Source organism: Schistocerca americana, chromosome 6, assembly GCF_021461395.2.
Source record: "Schistocerca americana isolate TAMUIC-IGC-003095 chromosome 6, iqSchAmer2.1, whole genome shotgun sequence".
NCBI lineage: Eukaryota > Metazoa > Arthropoda > Insecta > Orthoptera > Acrididae > Schistocerca > Schistocerca americana.
Genome location: NC_060124.1, coordinates 373,636,673 through 373,658,026, shown reverse-complemented (window position 1 = coordinate 373,658,026; position 21,354 = coordinate 373,636,673). Strand labels below are relative to the sequence as shown.

At 42.7% G+C, this 21,354-nt stretch overlaps 1 protein-coding gene across 1 annotated transcript in view; it reads right to left on the bottom strand.

The window, feature by feature from the left end:
- Positions 1–21,354, bottom strand: part of LOC124620154 (probable cytochrome P450 4e1) — a 79,980-nt gene that overhangs the window by 22,030 nt on the left and 36,596 nt on the right. Inside the window, exons 4-6 of the mRNA XM_047146823.1 lie at positions 20,077–20,343; positions 1,677–2,004; positions 1,491–1,632 (exon numbers count right to left, since the gene is read on the bottom strand). Of these exons, the coding sequence (XP_047002779.1) occupies positions 1,491–1,632; positions 1,677–2,004; positions 20,077–20,343 (737 nt within the window). The remainder of the gene's footprint in view (positions 1–1,490; positions 1,633–1,676; positions 2,005–20,076; positions 20,344–21,354) is intronic.

Sequence of the window (21,354 nt, the reverse complement as noted above, 5' to 3'; positions counted from 1 at the left end):
GTACAATACGAAGAGGTGCTCCACTGTGTTGAAAAATGTAATTGCCATCCCTGAATTGCTCTTCAACAGTGGGAAGCAAGAAGGTGCTTAAAACATCAATGTAGGCCTGTTCTGTGATAGTGCCACGCAAAACAACAAGGGGTGCAAGCCCCCTCCAGGAAAAACACGACCTCACCATAACACTACTGCCTCCGAATTTTACTGTTGGCACTACACACGCTGGCAGGTGACGTTCACCGAGCATTCGCCATACCCACACACTGCCATCGGATCGCCACATCATGTACCGTGATTCGTCACACCACACAAGGTTTTTCCACGGTTCAATCGTCCAATGTTTACGCTCCTTACAGCAAGCGAGGCGTCGTTTGGCATTTACCGGCTTGATGGGTGGCTTATGAGCAGCTGCTCGACCATGAAACCCTAGTTTTCTCACCTCCCGCCTAAGCGTCATAGTACTTCCAATTGATCTTGATGCAGTTTGGAATCCCTATGTAATGCTCTCTATAAATGTCTGTCTATTACACATTACGACCCTCTTCAATTGTGATTGTGTCTGTCCGTCAACAGAAGAGGTCAGCCTGTATGATTTTGTGCTGTACACGTCCCTTCACGTTTCCATTTCACTGTCACATCGGATACAATGGACCTCGGAATATTTAGGAGTGTGGAAATCTCACGTACATAGTATGACACAAGTGACACCCAGTCACCTGATCGCGTTCGAAGTCCGTGAGTTTCGCGGAGCGCCCCATTCTTCTCTCTCAATGTCAGGTCGCTGATATGGAGTACCTGGCAGTAGGTGGCAGCACAATACACCTAATATAAAAAAAGGATATTTTTGGGGGTGTTGGATAAAAAAATGGTTCAAATGGCTCTGAGCACTATGGGACTTAACTGCTGAGGTCATCAGTCCCCTAGAACTTAGAACTACTTAAACCTATCTAACCTAAGCACATCACACACATCCATGCCCGAGACAGGATTCGAACCTGCGACCGTAGCAGTCCTGCGGTTCCGGACTGAAGCGCCTAGAACCGCATGGCCACCGCGGCCGGTGGTGTTGGATACTTTTGATCACGTAGTGTATGGTTGGATCTTTCCAGGATGTTCTCAAGACCCATTTTCTAATGCTTAGCACAACCGATAACACGCGTCGTAACTCGGAAATAATGCAATTTCAGAAAAAAATTTCTTTAACAGTTCAGGCTTATTTCGATTCATACATTACACCCACGAAGCTTGTACGGTTACTTTTGGATCTCCCTGTAGGTTAGGAAGAGCAGAAGGCCTATATCACTTACTTGGGGAATGTCGGCTATCACTTCTGTTTTGCAAGGTGATTTTCCATCATCTACTACGAATTGCCGCCTTTCCCGCAGCAAATTACTCATTTGTAAGGCAATCAGACCTCTGAAGCTGGTTTAGACAAGATAGCTCTCCTATTAGGGTATCGGGAGTTGACTGGTCGAGACTCTTTACCTCCATACCTTGAGGTATCGTGGCCGAGATGTGAGCCGCGGAGAGACGCCTGTGGAGGAGGCCGCAGACGGGCGGCGCCGGCGCCGGCGCCTCCGGGCGGTAGTAGGCGGGGTAGCGCGGGAACAGCTCGACGGGGAAGCCGGCCTCGAGCTTGAGCACGATGCCGTGGGCGAGGCCGCGCAGGTCCTGCCAGCTGAGGCGCGACTCGACGCGCAGGCGGCGCAGCACGGCCGCCACGGCCGCCTTGGCCAGCAGCAGGCCGTAGGCGCGCCCCACGCAGATGCGCGGGCCCGCGCCGAACGGCACGTACGCGTACGGGTGGCGCGGCCGCGCGCGCGGCTCCGAGAAGCGCTCCGGGCAGAAGTGCTGCGGGCTGTCGAAGTGGTCGGGGTGGCGGTGCGCCGAGTAGCTCAGCACCAGCACCGAGGCGCCCACCGGCAGCGTGCAGCCGCCGATCTTCAGCTCCGACGTCTCCACCTCGCGGTGGATGATCGGCGCCGGCGGGAACAGCCGCAGCGTCTCCTGCCGCGCAGAGGGCGGAGGTCACGCGGATGTGCCAGCACCGGAGTGACCAATTTTGCATCGGGAAACAGTGAGTGGAAACCACAAATCCAAGGAAAGGCACTTCGCATCCTCTCCGACTGGATCAGTGAAAGAGGCTTAAGGGGAACTTTACTATCTTTGTCGCGAAAAAAGCATGTTCTTTGAGAATTTTTTTCACAGGATGCGTTATAGGAATCTATATCAAATTTGGTCAAAATGTTTACTGATATTTCCTGTACAAACTGAAATTATTTCGACCGGAAATGTCGCAGAGCAAAAGCGGAAGTGCCGTCGGAACGAAACAAAATTTCGATGTAGGCTTTCACTCGCGGTATGTCACAGGTCAACCGACTCGTCTGAAATCAAAATTGAGTTGACGTCAGCGAAGTATATAATATTCTGTAGGAGTTATACCTGGCTTAAGTTATTTGGACCATAGAAAACAAAGTGGCGGCCATTTGAAGAAAATAGGTTTTTTTTTTTTCATCGACTTTTTGCCTTCATCGGCCAAGTAAAAATATGTCTAGTTGATGGATCGGAATAAAAGTGATACAACTCCTAGACAATTTAGTTAGCTTTGTCTGAAACAAAGAATCATGCCAATCGGTTCATTAGATTTGAAGTTACAATACCGCGCCCAAAAAAAGTCATCTCGACAAAACCGCTTTTGAAGTTTTGACTACATGTAAATATAATATTATGCAGTGTAAGTTCAATCTGCTATTCGGGGTCCATAAACTAGTTCTTCCTCTTCCTCATAGAGGGCGTTCTGCTCGATCTGGGCCATCCTGCGCTGCTCCAGAGCCGCTCGTACGGCCGGTGACAAGCGGTTTTCGGCCGCTTGATTCTGGTGGTCGACCGAATGCTTGGCGAACAGGATGACGTCCATCGTTGCCATGGCTGAATACCCTTCGTCGAAGGTGCTCACTGCCAGGAAAGTCGCAGTCTACACAGTCTTCGCACCATAATGGAAGTTCTTTGGGGCTAACTTTAAACACACGCGTTCAAACTCTAATTTGAATTTTGTGTGTTTCCTCCCAAGCACCGGTACAATAACTCGTCCTCCGAAACAAAAAAACTGGTTCGTGTAAAAGGCCTGTTTCAGGCAGGTGTCGCCGACCTGTGTCGCCGAGCGGTTCTAGGCGTTCCAGTCTGGAATCGCGCGACCGCTACGGCTGCAGGTTCAAATCCTGCTTCGGGCATGGATGTGTGTGACGTCCTTAGGTTAATTAGGTTTAAGTAGTTCTAAGTTCTAGGGGACTGATTATCTCAGCAGTTAAGTCCCATAGTGCTCAGAGCCATTTGAACCATTTGAACCAGGTAAGTTCATTTTTTTTTCAACCACGAATAACAAACATTTCCGTTCCGTATTCGGAAAAACCATTTCGGGAGTCGATTCTAAACACTTTTATGGATCGAAAAATGCAATTTAAACCGATTTTTGAAACCAAAAGATAGTAAACCTCCCCTTAAACACTACCGGAACACTCGGTTGCGAAAATTAGGTCGGACTCAAGCACTAAGATTTAAATTCTTACGTACTAGTATTTTAGAAGTTCCTCTTCAATAAGACAGCAAATCTTTCCTTTTTACCAACCAAATTATATTCCCACACTGTCTCTGTTTGTAGCAGATAATTAAAAACGCACGCTAAAAATCATTGTCTCCAATTTTTTATGTGAAAACTTTTAAAGCTTTTTAAATAAAACGAACTTTATTACTATTCTACATATTTATTTTTCTTGCCTACACATTTATTTCTCAGCATAATTACACTGGCGATCAACACATTTCTCCCAACGGGATCCCACTTTGTTGATACCTTTACTGTAGAATGTTACACTTTGTTGACGTAGCCACAACCTCACTTCTGCTTGCAACAGTTCTACACTATCAAAGTGAGTTTCTCGAAGATGTTCTTTAAGTTTTGGAAACTGATGAAAATCGGATGGCCGGCCGCGGTGGCCGTGCGGTTCTAGGCACTGCTGTCCGGAACCGCAGGATTGCTACTGTCGCAGGTTCGAATCCTGCCTCGGACATGGATGTGTGTGATGTCCTTACGTTAGTTAGGTTTAAGCACTTCTAAGTTCTAGGGGATTGATGACCTAAGTCCCATAGTGCTCAGAGCCATTTGAACCGTCTGAACCAAAATCGGATGGGGCACGTAGGGGCTGTATCGGAGGATGATCGATGACAGTGAACCCGAGGCGTCGGATTGTTGCAGATGTCACAGCAGTAGTGGCACCGTCGTGATGAAGGAGAGAGTGCTACATGTGTGGACGAACTCTTGGATTTCGAATCATTAGAGTACTCTATTCCTCACCCAGTGAATTATTTACATTACACACCGCCATGTTACATGCTACTATTAGGAGCCCGTTAGTGGCAGAGGCTGAAAATATGTGGACGTGAGGATTAAAAATGCAGAGTGTTAATAACGTTTCTTTCACTTAAAAAGTTTCAAGAGTTTTCACATAAAAATTCGGAGGCATTACTTTTCAGCACGCCTTCCAACAAGCGCTTTAATAGACCACAGGTCCCGCAGACTACATAAGTGCCTCCATTCCTTTCAGTATTTTGCTCCATTCCTGCAGGTGTCTTCAGTCACCAGGGCTGCCAGCACGTACGTCTAGTCATTCACCTTGCGCTGCCTTGGTTGTCCCGTGGGGAGTCTGGTGTTTGGTCTCCCGTCAAGTGCTTTCTTCGTCTGCCTATCTTCTACTACACGGGCTCTATGGCACACACACTTTATTCTTTTGGGCTTCGGCTTCTGAAGTATTGTTGGTTGTTGCATTAGAAGCTAGATTTCCTCGTTCTATCTCCATCTTCATTCTCTTTTATCTAAGATGGGTACCCATATCTTCTCCATTACTCTTGTTTCAAATATTAGTGGTCGGGGTGTAAATGTGGAAACGTGTGGGTAGTGTGTATACGTCTGGTATCTGGCCTGCAGAGTACTGCTCTGTAGCGGGGCAACCAGAAATTGTTGCAATAGTTCCTTTTCGTCACGGTAGAGGGTTAGCAGTCAGTTGAGCAACAGACGCCGTGACAATGATGCAGTTTACGTTCGCGCATTTTCTAAACCTTTTTCTAGGTAAGTTTTGGTGTTACATTTATCTACATACTTTGTAGTTATCTTTTCTTTACGTCTGATAGCTTATAAAGGGAGGTGCATAGAAGGCTTTAGCAGTCGTTTGTCAACTTGAAATGGATAGTTGCTTAATGTAATGTACTGAAATTTAAAATGGCCGTTGTGTAGGTAATGTGGAAGCATACATACGATGGCATTGTGGAAACATTTCCACAGTACCAACATCAAATACATTACATCCAATACGTTTTGCGTCTGTTTCTAGATGTCACGATAGCTAACTGATCGGAAACCAAGAGCTATTGTGAAGAAATGGGATGCTGGAAACATGATTAATGCTATAATAGCCTTAAGGGAATAGCATATGGGGTTAAGAAGAGCAGTAAAAACTTTCAGTGTACCTCAGACGACACTTCAAAGGTTTTTGCATAATGATATGTCATAATGATATGTCACCTGAAGAATGTGTTTCTTTGAGACTTGGACGTAAGCCTGTACTACCTGATGCTATTGAGAAACGGTTGGTACAGTATCTCATTGAAATGGATAATCGTTTCTATGGCCTTAACAGATTAGATGTCAAGACAAAGGTTACCAGATTAGATGTCAAGACAAAGGCATATCAGCTAGCGGAAAGAAATAATATTAATCATCCTTTTACTTAAAATGCTGCAGGTAGAGCTTTGTTTGACCTTTTTCTTAGACGACACAGAAATAAACTCACAATCAACAAACCTATGGGGACCTCATTCTCAGGAGCAAATGGGTTCAACAAAGAAGCTGTAGACAAGTTTTTTGGTATTTTGGAAGCTGAGTACGGTAAACACTCCTTAAGTTACCTGAGGATTCAGATGAAGAGCCAAATGCACGAACTGTCTCTTCAGGCAAGTCAGATTTGGATCTCCCAGTTGGGAAAGAATAACCTACTGAAGAAGATGACATTTGTATTTCTTGTGGAGGTGCAGTTTCCAAAGACGTTCTGGGAGAATTGTGGATTAAGTGTGTAGTGTGTGAGGAGTGGAGTCACTCTTTGTGTACCTGAAATGAAGGAGATATTAACATATGCGATTTTTGCAAGTGAACTTCACTTATTAAGCATTTTTCTATTGTAGTTGCGTTTAAAAATATTTTTGTGCAATTTAAATTTAATATAAAATAAAATGGTTCCTAAAATTTGTAATAGTTTTCGTTTGAAGCAGTCAGTTTCCCACAAATTTAAGGCGTTTCCACATTATTCGCACTTCTTGAAAAATTAATGAGTTGTTGTGCAAGCAGAAAATGTTTTTCAATTTTTAACATATTTAGTTTTTGTGTTTAATAATTGTTAAAACATTATGATTTAGCTTGGTCTAATTATTGAAGCTGAAAGAGAAGTAAACATTTCTTTTATACAGCAAAAACAAACTGGGTTTCCACATTTACACCCCTACCTCTAATAGTTTCTCCTTTTCTCATTTAGTAATGCTCTACGTTTCTCAACCCCACATGAGTACTGGGTATATATCTCCGTCTTATACCCTAAGGTGACGAAAGCCATGCGTTACCTCCCAATATCCTGTCGGACCACCTTAGTTAGCCAGGCGTAGGGCAGCAAATCGAAGTTGTCTGGACTCAACATGTCGCTGAAAGTCCCCTGCAGAAATACAGTGCCATGCTGCCTCAATAGCTGTCTGTATTTATGAAAGGGTTGTGCACGAATTGACCTCTCGATTATGTCCCACAAAAGTTCGATGGGATTCATGGCAGGCAATCTGGATGACCAGATCATTCGCTCTAATTGTCCAGAATACTGTTGAAACCAATCGCAAACAACTGTGGCCCGACCACATGTTTTGAAACACAGTGTTCACGAATGGCACCAAATGGTCTTGAGGCAGCGGAACAAAAACATTTCCAGTCAATCATTGGTTTAGTTGGAGCAGAAGACCCAGTCCATTCCAAGTGAACACAGCCCACGCTATTATGGAACGACAACAGCTGGCACAAATGCCTTTTTGAGAACTTGGGTCCATGGCTTCGCGGGGTCTGTGCCACACTCTAATCCTGCCATCAGTTCTTACCAACCTAAATCGGGACTCGTCTTACTAGACCACCGTTTTCAAGGGTCCATGCGATACGTTCACGAGGGCAGGAGAGGGTTTAAAGGTGATGTACTGTTAGCAAAAGCATTCGGGTAGGTCGTCTTATGCCATAACCAGTTAACGCCAAATTAGCCGTACCTGTCCCAACAGATACGTTCGCCGTACGTCCCACATTGAGTTCTACTACTATTTCACGCTGTTGCTTATCTGTTTGCATTGACAGCTGTACACGAATGCAGCCGCTCTCTGTCTTTACGTGAAGGCCGTCTTTCTCATTCCATCAATTCCTCTCACAACTTTCTGATGAGCCACTCTTTCGATTAAAAGTAAATATTGTCAGAGCATTGCAGCTCACTGAATTGCAGTCTCACTGTGATGGTGTTTCCAATGTAATACAGGTGCCATTACGAGAAACGTATTCTTTTCTTTTAATCTGGAAAGTTAGCTGTGCCCTTTTTATAAAATATACGGATCAGGTCCCAAGTACTCTCTGTTATACAAGATGACATTTGTTCGTTCGGTTAGTTCATTGTTGGAGAAGTTGTCATACTCATCTGCAGTGATGAGTCACAGCCCAAACATGGTATACGTGGAGAAAGGGTCAAAAACTCGCGCTCTGAGACGGCTGTGTGAGTAGAAATGTTGTTCGAAAACCAGTCCCCTTTCTCATCGTTAGTGATGAGGTCAGGTTCCGCCATCACAGCTTTGCCGATTACGTAAATGTGCATCTACGTAGATCTACATCACTACTCAGAAATCCGCTTTCTAGTGACTGATTTTTTTTTTTTAATCTCATGGGACTTCACTGCTAAGGTCATCAGTCCCTAAGCTCACACACTACTTAACCTAAATTATCCTAAGGACAAACACACACACCCATGCCCGAGGGAGGACTCGAACCTCCGTCGGGACCAGCCGCACAGTCCATGACTGCAGCACCTTAGACCGCTCGGCTAATCCCGCGTGGCCTAGTGACTGATAGAGGGTTCACTGAACCACCTTTACACTGTTTCTCTACCGTTCCATTCTAAGCTGTGCGCTGAAAAAACGAACAATTTAAACTTTCCGTGTATGCTCTGATTTATCTTCCTTTACTAAGATCATTATTTCACCCTATGTGGGTGGGCACCAATAAAATATTTTCGCATTCAGAGGACAAAGTAGGTGATTGAAATACTGTGCAAAGATTTCGCCGTAACGGAAAATGTCTGATTGCCGTTACAACTCGCGTAGCATATCCGTGACACTATCTTCTCTAGTTCGCGATAAAACAAAACGAGCTGCCCTTCTCTGAACATTTTCGATGTCCTCCGTCAATCCTATCTGGTAAGGATCCCATACCGCACAGCAATGCTCTACCACTGACAGAGCATAGTGTAGGCAGGTAGTAGATTTATTGCATGTTCTAAGTGTTCTGCCAATTAAAAGTAGTCTTTGGTTTGCATTCTCCACACCATTAAATGTCTTACTGTGCCTGTGCTGTTCATAAGTGCGATACAATTTTCCTTCGGATATGCATGCATGTCAGTAGGAACCCTGCATCGTACTTCTGGAGAACACAGGTACCGCAGTATCGTACATATCCGCCGAGACCGGGAAATCAACTTTCAATTAAAATGTCTTCCCTGTACAGGAATACACATAGTGGATGCATGAGTGCAGGTTGTATAGACATATGGGTGATGAAATATGGAAGTTTGGTCTTGAGTCGTGAACGGATAGCCTAATTTTAAGAACGTTAAGGTGATTGCTCGTGATAAGTGGGTAAACCACACCTGCCACAAATTTGCATTTTCGTCATTCCATTATACAGGTGATGGCAGTTCATTATTCGAAAATGCTGTTTCATTTCATGTATATCAACTATGTGACCGTTCGAATTTTCGCGCCGTACATATATTGTGTTTAAATCATTTTGCAACTGGTTGTGATCTTCTGACGACTTTACTAGACAATAAATATCGCCCATATTGTTCATATAGATTACGAACAGCACAGGGGGTATAACACTTCCTTGAGTATATCACTTCTGTTTTTCTCGATCACCCTTCGCCACTTGCTACGGACTGTGATCTGTCTAACAGGAAATCACTAAGCCAGTCCCACAACTGAGACAGCACTCCATGGGCGTCCAATGTGATTGGGAATCGCTTGTGAGAAACGATGTCAAAAAGCATTTGGGAATCTAGATGTACAGAATCGCTCGTGATAAGTGGGTAATCCGCCCCTGTCACAAATTTTCAATGTCGTCTTTCCATTATACAGCTAATAGTAGTTCATTATTCGCAAATGCGAATTCATTACTTCATGAGAATACAGAGCTAATAATACAGAGCTATTATGTGGCACAAGAATTATATTTTATGAATCCATGCCGACTGTGTCAATAGATCGTTTTCTTCCAGGTAGCTCATCATGTTCGGACACAGTGTATGTTTCAGAACACTACTGCAAATCGATATCAGTTATATGAGTCTGTTATTCAGCGGATTACTCCTGTTTCCATTTTTGAGAACTGATGTAACCAGTGCAACTTCCTAATCTTTAGGCACCGGTACGGATCTTTCTTCGAGCTAGCAGTTGTAAATGATTGCTAAGTGTGGTGCATACTCTGAAACGAACGTAACTGGTGTGCAGTTTGGACCAGAAAATTTTTCTTTAGTGCATGATTTGAACTGGTTCACTACACCAAAGATGTGTAATTTTAAGTTACTCGTGTTTGCTGCAGTTCTTGATTATAATTGTGGGACTTAAAATTTCGTCTTCCCCCCCCCTCCCCCCCCCCCCCCCGCCCCCATGAACTATGGACCTTGCCGTTGGTGGGGAGGCTTGCGTGCTTCAACGATACAGATGGCCGTACCGTAGGTGCAACCACAACGGAGAGGTATCTGTTGAGAGGCCAGACAAACGTGTGGTTCCTGAAGAGGGGCAGCAGCCTTATCAGTAGTTGCAGGGGCAACAGTCTGGATGATTGACTGATCTGGCCTTGTAACATTAACCAAAACGGCCTTGCTGTGCTGGTACTGAGATCGACTGAAAGCAAGGGGAAACTACAGCCGTAATTTTTCCCGAGGGCATGCAGCTATACTGTATGATTAAATGATGATGGCGTCCTCTTGAGTAAAATATTCCTGAGGTAAAATAGTCCCCCATTCGGATCTCCGGGCGGGGACTACTCAAGAGGACGTCGTTATCAGGAGAAAGAAAACTGGTGTTCTACGGATCGGAGCGTGGAATGTCAGTTCCCTTAATCGGGCAGGTAGGTTAGAAAATTTAAAAGGGAAATACATAGGTTACAGTGAGATATAGTGGGAATTAGTGAAGTTCGGTGGCAGGAGGAACAAGACTTTTGGTCAGGTGAATACAGGGTTATAAATACAAAATCAAATAGGGGTAATGCAGGAGTAGGTTTAATAATGAATAAAAAAATTGGCGTGCGGGTAAGCTACTACAAACAGCAAAGTGAACGCATTATTGTGGCCAAGATACACACAAAGCCCACGCCTACTACAGTAGTACAAGTTTATATGCCAACTAACTCTGCAGATGATGAAGAAATTGATGAACTGTATGATGAGATAAAAGAAATTATTCCGGTAGTGAAGGGAGACGAAACTTTAATAGTCATGGATGACTGGAATTCGTCAGTGGGAAAAGGGAGAGAAGGGAACATAATAGGTCAATATGGATTGGGGGGAAGAAATGAAAGAGGAAACCGTCTGGTAGAATTTTGCACAGAGCGTAACTTTATCATAGCTAACACTTGGTTCAAGAATCATAAAAGAAGGTTGTATACATGGAAGAATCCTTCAGATACTAAAAGGTATCAGATGGATTACATAATGGTAAGACAGAGATTTAGGAACCAGTTTTTAAATTGTAGGACATTTCCAGGGGCAGATGTGGACTCTGACCACAATCTATTGGTTATGAACTGTAGATTAAAACTGAAAAAAACTACAAAAAGGTGCTAATTGAAGGAGATGGGACCTTGATAAACTGACTAAACCAGAGGTTGTACAGAGTTTCGGGGAGAGTATAAGGGAACAATTGACAGGAATGGGGGAAAGAAATACAGTAGAAGAAGAATGGGTGGATCTGAGGGATGAAGTAGTGACGGCAGCAGACGATCAAGTAGGTAAAAAGACGAGGGCTAATAGAAATCCGTGGGTAACAGAAGAAATATTGAATTTAATTGATGAAAGGAGAAAATATAAAAATGCAGTAAATGAAGCAGACAAAAAGGAATACAAACGTCTCAAAAATGAGATCGACAGGAAGTGCAAAATGGCTAAGCAGGGATGGATAGAGGACAAATGTAAGGATGTACAGGCTTATCTCACTAGGGGTAAGTTAGATACCGCCTACAAGAAAATTAAAGAGACCTTTGGAGAGAAGAGAACCATTTATATGAACATCAAGAGCTCAGATGGAAACCCAGTTCTAAGCAAAGAAGGGAAGGCGGAAAGGTGGAAGGAGTATATAGAGGGTTTATACAAGGGCGATGTACTTGAGGACAATATTATGGAAATGGAAGAGGATGTAGATGAAGACGAAATGGGAGGTAAGACACTGCATGAAGAGTTTGACAGAGCACTGGAAGACCTAAGTCGAAACAAGACCCCGGGAGTAGACAACATTCCATTAAAACTACTGACGGCCTTGGGAGAGCCAGTCCTGACAAAACTCTACCATCTGGTGAGGAAGATGTATGAGACAGGTAAAATACCCTCAGACTTCAAGAAGAATATAATAATTCCAATCCCAAAGAAAGCAGGTGTTGAAAGATGTGAAAATTACCGAGCTATCAGTTTAATACGTCACAGCTGCAAAATACTAACGCGAATTCTTTACAGACGAATGGAAAAACTAGTAGAAGCGGACCTCGGGGAAGATCAGTTTGGATTCCGTAGAAATGTTGGAACACGTGAGGCAATACTAACCTTACGACTTATATCAAACTAAGAACAGCCGACCAGTTGCAAAGGATAAAGCAATCTTTACCTAGGTTTCAATAGATATAAATCTATCTTCTTCAGAAGATGCAGTATTATAACAACATGAAGTGATATGTCCTTATCGTTTAGGCAAACATCTGCATAGTTACATTAATCATATAAAACATAGCCCTGATGATTAATGTAACTATGCAGATGTTTGCCTAAACGATAAGGACATATCACTTCATGTTGTTATAATACTGCATCTTCTGAAGAAGATAGATTTATATCTATTGAAACCTAGGTAAAGATTGCTTTATCCTTTGCAACTGGTCGGCTGTTCTTAGTTTGATTTACGTGGAACCATTGCTGTAGCGCAGCTATGTTTAAAGTACTTACGACTTATCTTAGAAGGAAGATTAAGAAAAGGCAAACCTACGTTTCTAGCATTTGTAGACTTAGAGAAAGGTTTTGACAATGTTAACTGGAATACTCTCTTTCAAATTCTGAAGGTGGCAGGGGTAAAATACAGGGAGCGAAAGGCCATTTATAATTTGTACAAATACCAGATGTCAGTTATAAGAGTCGAGGGACATGAAAGGGAAGGAATGGTTGGAAGAGGAGTGAGACAGGGTTGTAGCCTGTCCCCGATGTTATTCAATCTGTATATTGAGCAAGCAGTAAAGGAAACAAAAGAAAAATTCGGAGTAGGTATTAAAACTCATGGAGAAGAAATAAAAACTTTGAGATTCGCCGATGACATTGTAATTCTATCAGAGACAGCAAAGGACTTGGAAGAGCAGTTGAACGGAATGGACAGTGTCTTGAAGGGAGGATATAAGATGAACATCAACAAAAGCAAAACGAGGATAATGGAATGTAGTCATATTAAATCGGGTGATGCTGAGGGAATTAGATTAGGAAATGAGACACTTAAAGTAGTAAAGGAGTTTTGCTATTTGGGGAGTAAAATAACTGGTGATGGTCGAAGTAGAGAGGATATAAAATGTAGACAGGCAATGGCAAGGAGAGCGTTTCTGAAGAAGAGAAATTTGTTAACATCGAGTATAGATTTAAGTGTTAGGAAGTCGTTTCTGTAAGTTCTTGTATGGAGTGTAGCCATGTATGGAAGTGAAACATGGACGATAAATAGTTTGGACAAGAAGAGAATAGAAGCTTTCGAAATGTGGTGCTATAGAAGAATGCTGAAGATTAGATGGGTAGATCACATAACTGATGAGGAGGTATTGAATAGGATTGAGGAGAAGAGAAGTTTGTGGTACATCTTGACTAGAAGAAGGGATCGATTGGTAGGACATGTTCTGAGGCATCAAGGGATCACCAATTTAGCATTGGAGGGCAGCGTGGAGGGTAAAAATCGTAGAGGGAGACCAAGAGATGAATACACCAAGCAGATTTAGAAGGATGTAGGTTGCAGTAGGTACTGGGAGATGAAGAAGTTTGCACAGGATAGAGTAGCATGGAGAGCTGCATCAAACCAGTCTCAGGACTGAAGACCACAACAACAACAACAACTTCGTCTTTTTGGTGAACGAATTTCGGAAGTTTGCATTTAGTAGCTGTTCTTTAGTAGCACTGTCATCGGTAACATTAACATCGCTATCGTGCCGTGGAGGTATTTACATGCGACTAAATTTTCTTTTTTTTTATTTTCTGCTACTTTGCGACACAGATTTTCGGGTTCGAAACTATTAAGAGCACCTTGCATTTAATTACGCGCTGAATTTCTAACATCTGTAAAACTCCGGTCACCTTCTGGATTTTGCGTTCTTTTAGAATGGGTATGCTTTTCTGGTCGCTTCTGTAACACTGTTCTGATCTGTTCTTTGTACGTCTGGGGATCAGATCCGTCTCTTATTTATTTATTTGATATAGATGTCTCTCAACAGCTGTCGACATTATTTCTTTGAACTGAAGCCATATCTTGTCCATGCTTACATAGTTAGGACGGATAGGAATATGTCTCTTAGGAAGTCGTGAAGTGAATTTCTAAATAGTCATATTTTGCTCTTATTTTTGGTTGATTTGGATGTCGCGGTATACAGTCTCTTTACAACAAATTTTTAGTCATTAATTCCTGTATCAGTAATGATGCTCCCTACCTGTTCAACATTGATTGCTACAAAGAGGTCAAGTATGCTTTCGTAATCATTAACATTACGAGTGGGCTCCTGAACTAATTGCTACAAACAGTCTTCCGAGAAAGCGTGCAGTACAATTTCCGACGAAGATTTATATGTAAAACAGGCTTTGAAACTGTATTTTCGTCAACAGATCGAATTTTCATTGTCATCACCACCGAATGTAACTGTATGAGTTGGGTTCCTGTTTGAGATGATAATGAAGTTTTCTTTGATCCTCTGAGCAACTGTATGATTTGTGTCGGGGGTGTGAGCAGAGGGAACCAGGAGCACTCGTGAACAAAATTACGACCCCGAAACCAAGGAATTTCTGTTTAAAGAAATGCTTCATCAACTATGGTCACACAAATAAAATTCTCTATCAAAATAATGCAGACGATAACGTAGTATATGTTCGTAAAGCAGATGTGTTTGTAACAAGTTTTGAGAGTTGTCGTTGAGAGGGTAGCAGTTGTGAGTTGTGACAGAGACGGTTGTGGATGTGATTGATGACAGCTAAAAATAGTAGTTCTGAGAGTAGTGCTTGTGAAAATGTCGGTTTTGAGAAAAGTCATTGACAAATTATGATCCAATTTGACCGTGGGAGTCCTGAAAGTAGTGGTTGACAGTGTACCCGTCATGAGAACAACAGTACTGAAAATACTTGTTATGAAAGCATCCATTGTGAGGGTAGCCTCTGTGAGAGTGTCGATTAAGACAGTATCAATTGTGAAAGAGGCAGCTTGGAGAGCAGAGAGGACGGACTGTAAGAGTAGCAGCAGGGAAGGAAATAGCTGTTGAGAGCAGCAGATATAATGGAAGCAGTTGGAGTAAAGATGTTCTACAGTAATTAAGTACGCGACATGATTCGGAATAAATTTATCATTAAGTTTGCACATACAATAGGGTCCACTTGAGATAACTAAATTCCCTGTGTGTGTAGCAATTTTATACTGTATCGTAGTTTCTACTAGTTTTTACAATGTCATGTGCCAAATGTAACTGCAAAAAATGATCATAGTATAAATATTAAAACCATTATAATAAGCCATTTAAGAGTCCGCAAGCACGAGACGTGTATGATAGTGGGATTTATGGGAAACGATTTCCTTACAATCTTGCATCTTCACAATGTAGACATTAACACAATGTCTAGCATCCAGCTAGATGACCAAAATTAGACAGAGCCACTGTTGGGAGTGATAGGTTGTAAGACGTGATACAGCTGGAAGGTATCCGTATTAGAATCCTTGCAGTATCATGTAGGAATCGTACCAATAACCCCGTCGTTGCCGCCCCTGGCGACAAACAAGGTAAAACAAAGTAATAAACTGTCAGCTGTTTCATCGAATAAAACCATGACGCTATACAGAGAGGACAGGATTGCTGAAATAACAACATAGAAAATGAACCAAAACTGAAAATAAACCAGGGGAGAATGCTGTACCCAGAGGATAGTGTAGGTAGGAACACACAGCGATAGCAGTTTCTTGATTGGTGTTTCAATCCCGCGACTGATTTTTTAATCACGCGAAGGAATGTACATTACAAACTGTCATAAGCAGATATCGCCATTTTCTACTGTTTTTGTTGTTGCAATACATGTGGTTGGGTTTTTTGTAGCGCCTGAAAGTAATATAACTTCTACATATTTAAGTACTGTGTAGTATATTTCCCCCCCTCCTCCCCTGAGCCGTGGTCCTTTGCTGTCGGTACGGTGGATTTCGTGCCTTAGTGATACAGATAGCCGTACCGTACGTGAAACCACAACGGGGGTATCTGTCGAAAGGCTAGACAAATGTGTGGTTCCTGAAAAGGGACAGCAGCGTTTTTAGTAGTTGCAGGGGCCAAAATTTAGATGGTTGACTGACCTGGCCTTGTGCCATGGTGCTCCTATAGGCTAAAAGTAAGGGGAAACTACAGCCGCAATTTTTCCGACGACTTGCATCTCTACTGTATGGTTAAATGATGATGGCATCCTCTTGAGTAAAATATTCCGTAGGTAAAATAGTTCCTCGTTGGTATCTCTGGAAGAGGACTACTCAGGAGGATTTCGTCATCAGAAGAAACAAAACTGGCGTTCTGTAGATCAGAGCGTGGGATGATGGATGCCTTAATCGGACAGGAAGGATAGAAAACTAAAAAGGGATAGGTTGAATTTAGGTATAGTGGGGATAAGTGACGAACAAGACTTTTGGTCAGCTAACTATAGGGTTGTAAATAAAAAGTCAAATAGGGGTAATGCAGGAGTGGGATGCGAGTAAGCTACTATGAACAGTATAGTGAACGCATTATTGTAGCCAAAACAGACACGAAGCTACGCCTGTCATAGTAGTACAAGTTTACATGTCAGCTAGCACCGCTGATTATGAAGAGATTGAGGAAACGTATGACGAGGAAAAAAAAAGATAGTTAAAGGACACGAAACTCTAAATGTGATGTTTGTGATGGGGACTGGAATTCGGTTGTAGGAAAAGGAAGAGATGGAAAAATAGTATGTGAATATGGACTGGGGGAAAGGAATAAAAGAGGAAGCCGCCTGGTAGAATTTTTCACAAAGCTTAATCTAGTTATCGCTAAGACTTGTTTTGTGATAATAAGGTTTCAGATAGATTATATAATGGTTAGACAGAGATTTAGGAAACAGATTTTAAATTGTAAAACATTTCCAGGAGCGGATATGGATTCTGAGCACAAAAAATTGATTACGAACGATAGATTAAAACGTAAGAAACTGGAAAAAGCAAGGAAATTAAAGAGATGAGGCATGGATAAATTCAAAGACCCAGAGTCTCCTGAGAGTTTCAGTGGGAGCATAAGACAACGGTTGATTATGGCAGAGGAGAGGAGTACAGCAGAAGACGAATAAGCAGGTTGAAGAGGTGACGTAGTGAAGGCAGCAGAAGGTCAAATAGGTAAAAATACAAAGCCTCATAGAAATCCATGGATAATACAAGAGATACAGAATTTTATTAGTGCAAGGATAACATTTTAAAACATTCAGCAAATGAAGCATGCGAAAGTGAATACGAAAGTTTAAAAAATGGGATCAGCAAAATTACTAAACAGGAATGCCTAGAGGAAAAATGTAAGGATTTAGAAGCAAATTTCTCTAGGAGAAAGATAGACACAGCTTAGAGGAAAATTATAGAGGCCTTTGGGGAAAAGAGAACCAGCTTTATGAATATCAAGAGCTCATATGGTAAACCACTGCTAATCAAAGAACGGAGAGTCGAAAGGTGGGAGTATGTAGAGGGTCTTTACAAGATAGATGAGCTTGAAAGCAATCTTATAGAAAGGAAAGTAAACGTAGATCAAGATGAGATGGCAGATAAGACAATGCGAGAAGAATCTGATAAAGCTCAGAAAGACCTAAGTCAATACAAGGGCCCAGGTAGTAGAAGATATTCCGCCAGAACTAGTAATAGCCTTCGATGAGCCACCCTTGACAAAACTCTTACACCTGCTGTTCAACATGTACGAGACAGGCGAAATACCCTCAGATTTCAAGAAGGATGTTGTAATTCCAATTCCAAAGACAGTAGTTGCTGACAGGTGTGAAAATTATCGAACTGTCAGTTTAATAAGTCATGGCTGCAAAGTAGAAACTCTAATTCTTTACAGAAGAATAGAAAAACTGGTAGAAGCTGACCTCGAGAAAGATCAGTTTGGATTCCAGAGAAATTTTGGAACACGCGATGCATTATTGACCCTACGACTGATCTTAGAAGATGGCTTGCGGAAAGGCAAACAAACTTTTCAAAAATGGCTCTGCGCACTAAGGGACTTTTAGGTCATCAGTCCTCTAGAAATTAGAACTACTTAAAACTAACTAACCTAAGGACATCACACACATCCATGCTCGAGGCAGGATACGAACCTGCGGCCATAGCGGTCGCGCGGTTCCAGACTGTAGCGCCTAGAATCGCTCGTCCACCCCGGCCGGCCAAACAGAGTTTTACAGGATTTGTAGACTTAGAGAAAGCTTTTTAGTGTTGACTAAAATACTGTCTTTGAAATTCTAAAAGTAGCAGGAGTAAATTGCAAGGAGCGAAAGGCTATTTACAACGTGTACAGAAACCAGAGGGCAGTTATAAGAGTCGAGGGATGTGAAAGGGAAGCACGGATGAGAAGGGATTGAGACAGGATTCTAGCCTATCCCGATGTTATTCAATATGTACACAGAACAAACAGTAAAGGAAACTAAAGAAAAATTTGAAGTAAGAACTAAAGTACAGGGAGAGGAAATAAAAACTTTGAGGCTTGCCGCTGACATTGCTAACTCTGTCAGAGACAGCAGTGGACTTGGAAGAGCAGCTGACAGTTATTTGCAGTGTCTTGAAAGGAAGACATAAGATTAGCATCAACAAAAGCAAACAAGGATAATGGAATGCAGTCGAATTGAAACAGGTGATGGTAAGAGAATCAGATTAGAGAACCAGACACTTACAGTAGTAAATGAGTTTTGCTATTTGGGAAGCAAAATAACTGATGATAGTGGAAGTAGAGAAGATATAAAATGTAGACTGACAATGGCAAGAAAAGTATTTCTGAAACAAAAAAATTTGTTAATATCGAAAATAGATTTAAATGTTAGGAAATATTTTCCGAAGGTAATTGCCTGGAGTGTAGCCATGTATGAAAGTGAGGCATGGACGATAAACACTTTTTATAAAAAATAACGGAAAACAGAGGTTACCGAAATGTGGTGCTACACAGGAATTCTGAATATAAGGTGGGTCGATGAGGAAATTTTGAATAGAACTTATAAAACAAGATATTTATGGCACATCTTGACTAAGAGAAGGGCTAGGTTGATGGGACACATTCCGAGACACCAAGGGATAACCAGATAAGTATTAGGGAATTATATGGGGTAAAATTCGTAGAGGGAGGTCAAGAGACATTTACAGTAAGCAGATTCAGTAAGATGTAGGTTACAATAGTTATTCTGAGATGAAGAGAATCGCACAGAATAAAGTACAATTAAGAGCTGCACCAAACCAGTCTCTGTACTGAAGACCACAAAAACTTCATAATATATTATAGCTATTTGGAGGGTGTTGCTATTTCTTTAGTTAGAGAGTCTGACAGAGAAAAATTCTACATACCTTTAAAGCTAGTCACGTAACGTGTGGACGGTTAAAACTTACTTCATCCGTCATACATCATTTTGTGCCTTGAAACAGAAGAAGGTCTTCCACTGATCACGTATTAAAGGGAAATGAAATGAGATGCTCTAATATCTTAACAATTTTCCCTGTCTTGAGAACAGTATTTTGTGTTAGTAGCCACTAGCTTCTATTTTAAAAAATTTGATTGATTTGTAACAGATTTTTGAAACTACTTCTTATAAATTTGATTTGACTTGCTAATTAGTGGTATGTAGTAGAATAAGAATGTAACACAAAACTATTAGATACAGCATCGACAAGTATCGATATATATGGCCATGTTGTATATTGAAACACATTTTCACATTAGGAAAGACATTACCTTTCCGGAGTAACTATTGTAATTTCAGTATTACACTGCACCGCACATAAAGTGATTTCTATGATGCCAAAATGGAATAAGAAAATATATCTCACTTCTATTATAGGACTGGATAGTGGCGAAAATTCGAAAAGTGTTCGTGCGTACGACACTGCCCGCTGCTCACAGAAACTACAAAAGTGTGTGAGCTACTAAACCGCAAACATTAAATAGAAGAGAAGATGGGGAAATTTGCTTTATGCAAATGCCACAGTGGAGACAGTTACAGTGGGTGTAGTTAGGTAGCGGTGCAAGTAGCTCACTTTAATGACAGCGTCGAGATAATGCAGGCGACGCAGGTCAGCCGCTGTGGGGGTTCGCTGCGGGTCGTCTCCGAAGACGGCGTCCAGCTCTGCGACCAGGTTGTCCTGCACGCGCGGGTACATGCCGAGCAGCAGCAGCGCGAAGCAGATGGTGGTGGCCGTGGTCTCGTAGCCCGCCGACAGCAGCGTGTTCACCTCGTCCTGCAGCTCAGTCTCGCTGAGGCGGCCGCCAGACTCCGTGGCCGCTAGCAGGTAGTCCAGCACCACCTGCCAACGGTCAACACCTCATTGGTGCGGTTCTGTTTTAGGACAAAAGCATCTGAGAAGGGACCCGGGCGGGGAGGAGCGCCTGTTCCCAGGCACGAATCCGACCGGCGGATTTGTGTCGAGGTCCGGTGAACTGGCCAGTCTGTGGATGGTTTTTAGGCGGTTTTCCATATGCCTCGGCGAATGCGGGCTGGTTCCCTTTATTCCGCCTCAGTTACACTATGTCGGCGATTGCTGCGCAAACAAGTTCTCCACGTACGCGTACACCACCATTACTCTACCACCCAAACATTGGGGTTACACTCGTCTGGTGTGAGACGTTCCCTGGGGGGTCCACCGGGGGCCGAGCCGCACAATAACCCTGGGTTCGGTGTGGGGCGGCGGAGGGGTGACGTGGACTGCGGTAGTCGTCGTGAGGTTGCAGACCACTGCGGCTTCGGCGAGGACGGAACCTCTCCGTCGTTTTTAGGTCCCGGTTAACATACAATACAATCTGAGAAGGGCATAATAAATCAGAGGTGGAGGTAAGACATTAACTGTCCTCAGCAGCCACTCGTCAAACACGGAGGAAGAAATCCTTCGAAATACCGTAAGTTGGATGTGGAACACAATTCTTCCGATAGCCATTTTTGCGGAGTCTGGGCTCTTGCTGGTATAAGCCACCATCTGAACGAATACGAAGGCAGAGAACCTTATTGTGCTGACATAGTGATCTGTAGCTTAGCCAGAGGTGGTGGATGGATTGGAAAGGTGACGATTGATTGTGACTTGACGAAGGAATGTGAAAGCAAAAAACTACCTGAAGTGTCTTGGGCTCTGCAGAAATATCAACACATGCCATCTCTGCACAATTCTCACTCCACACAACCGCCACTAAATCACCATAATTTCCTAGGTGGTTGTCTAAGAACCTGGGCTGATTTGATCTCGAAAGTGGGTAGAAGTGGCTATCATTGACACTGAGTCCATACTTACCGTATGGTTGGGTCGGTGACATGTTTTCTGACGTAT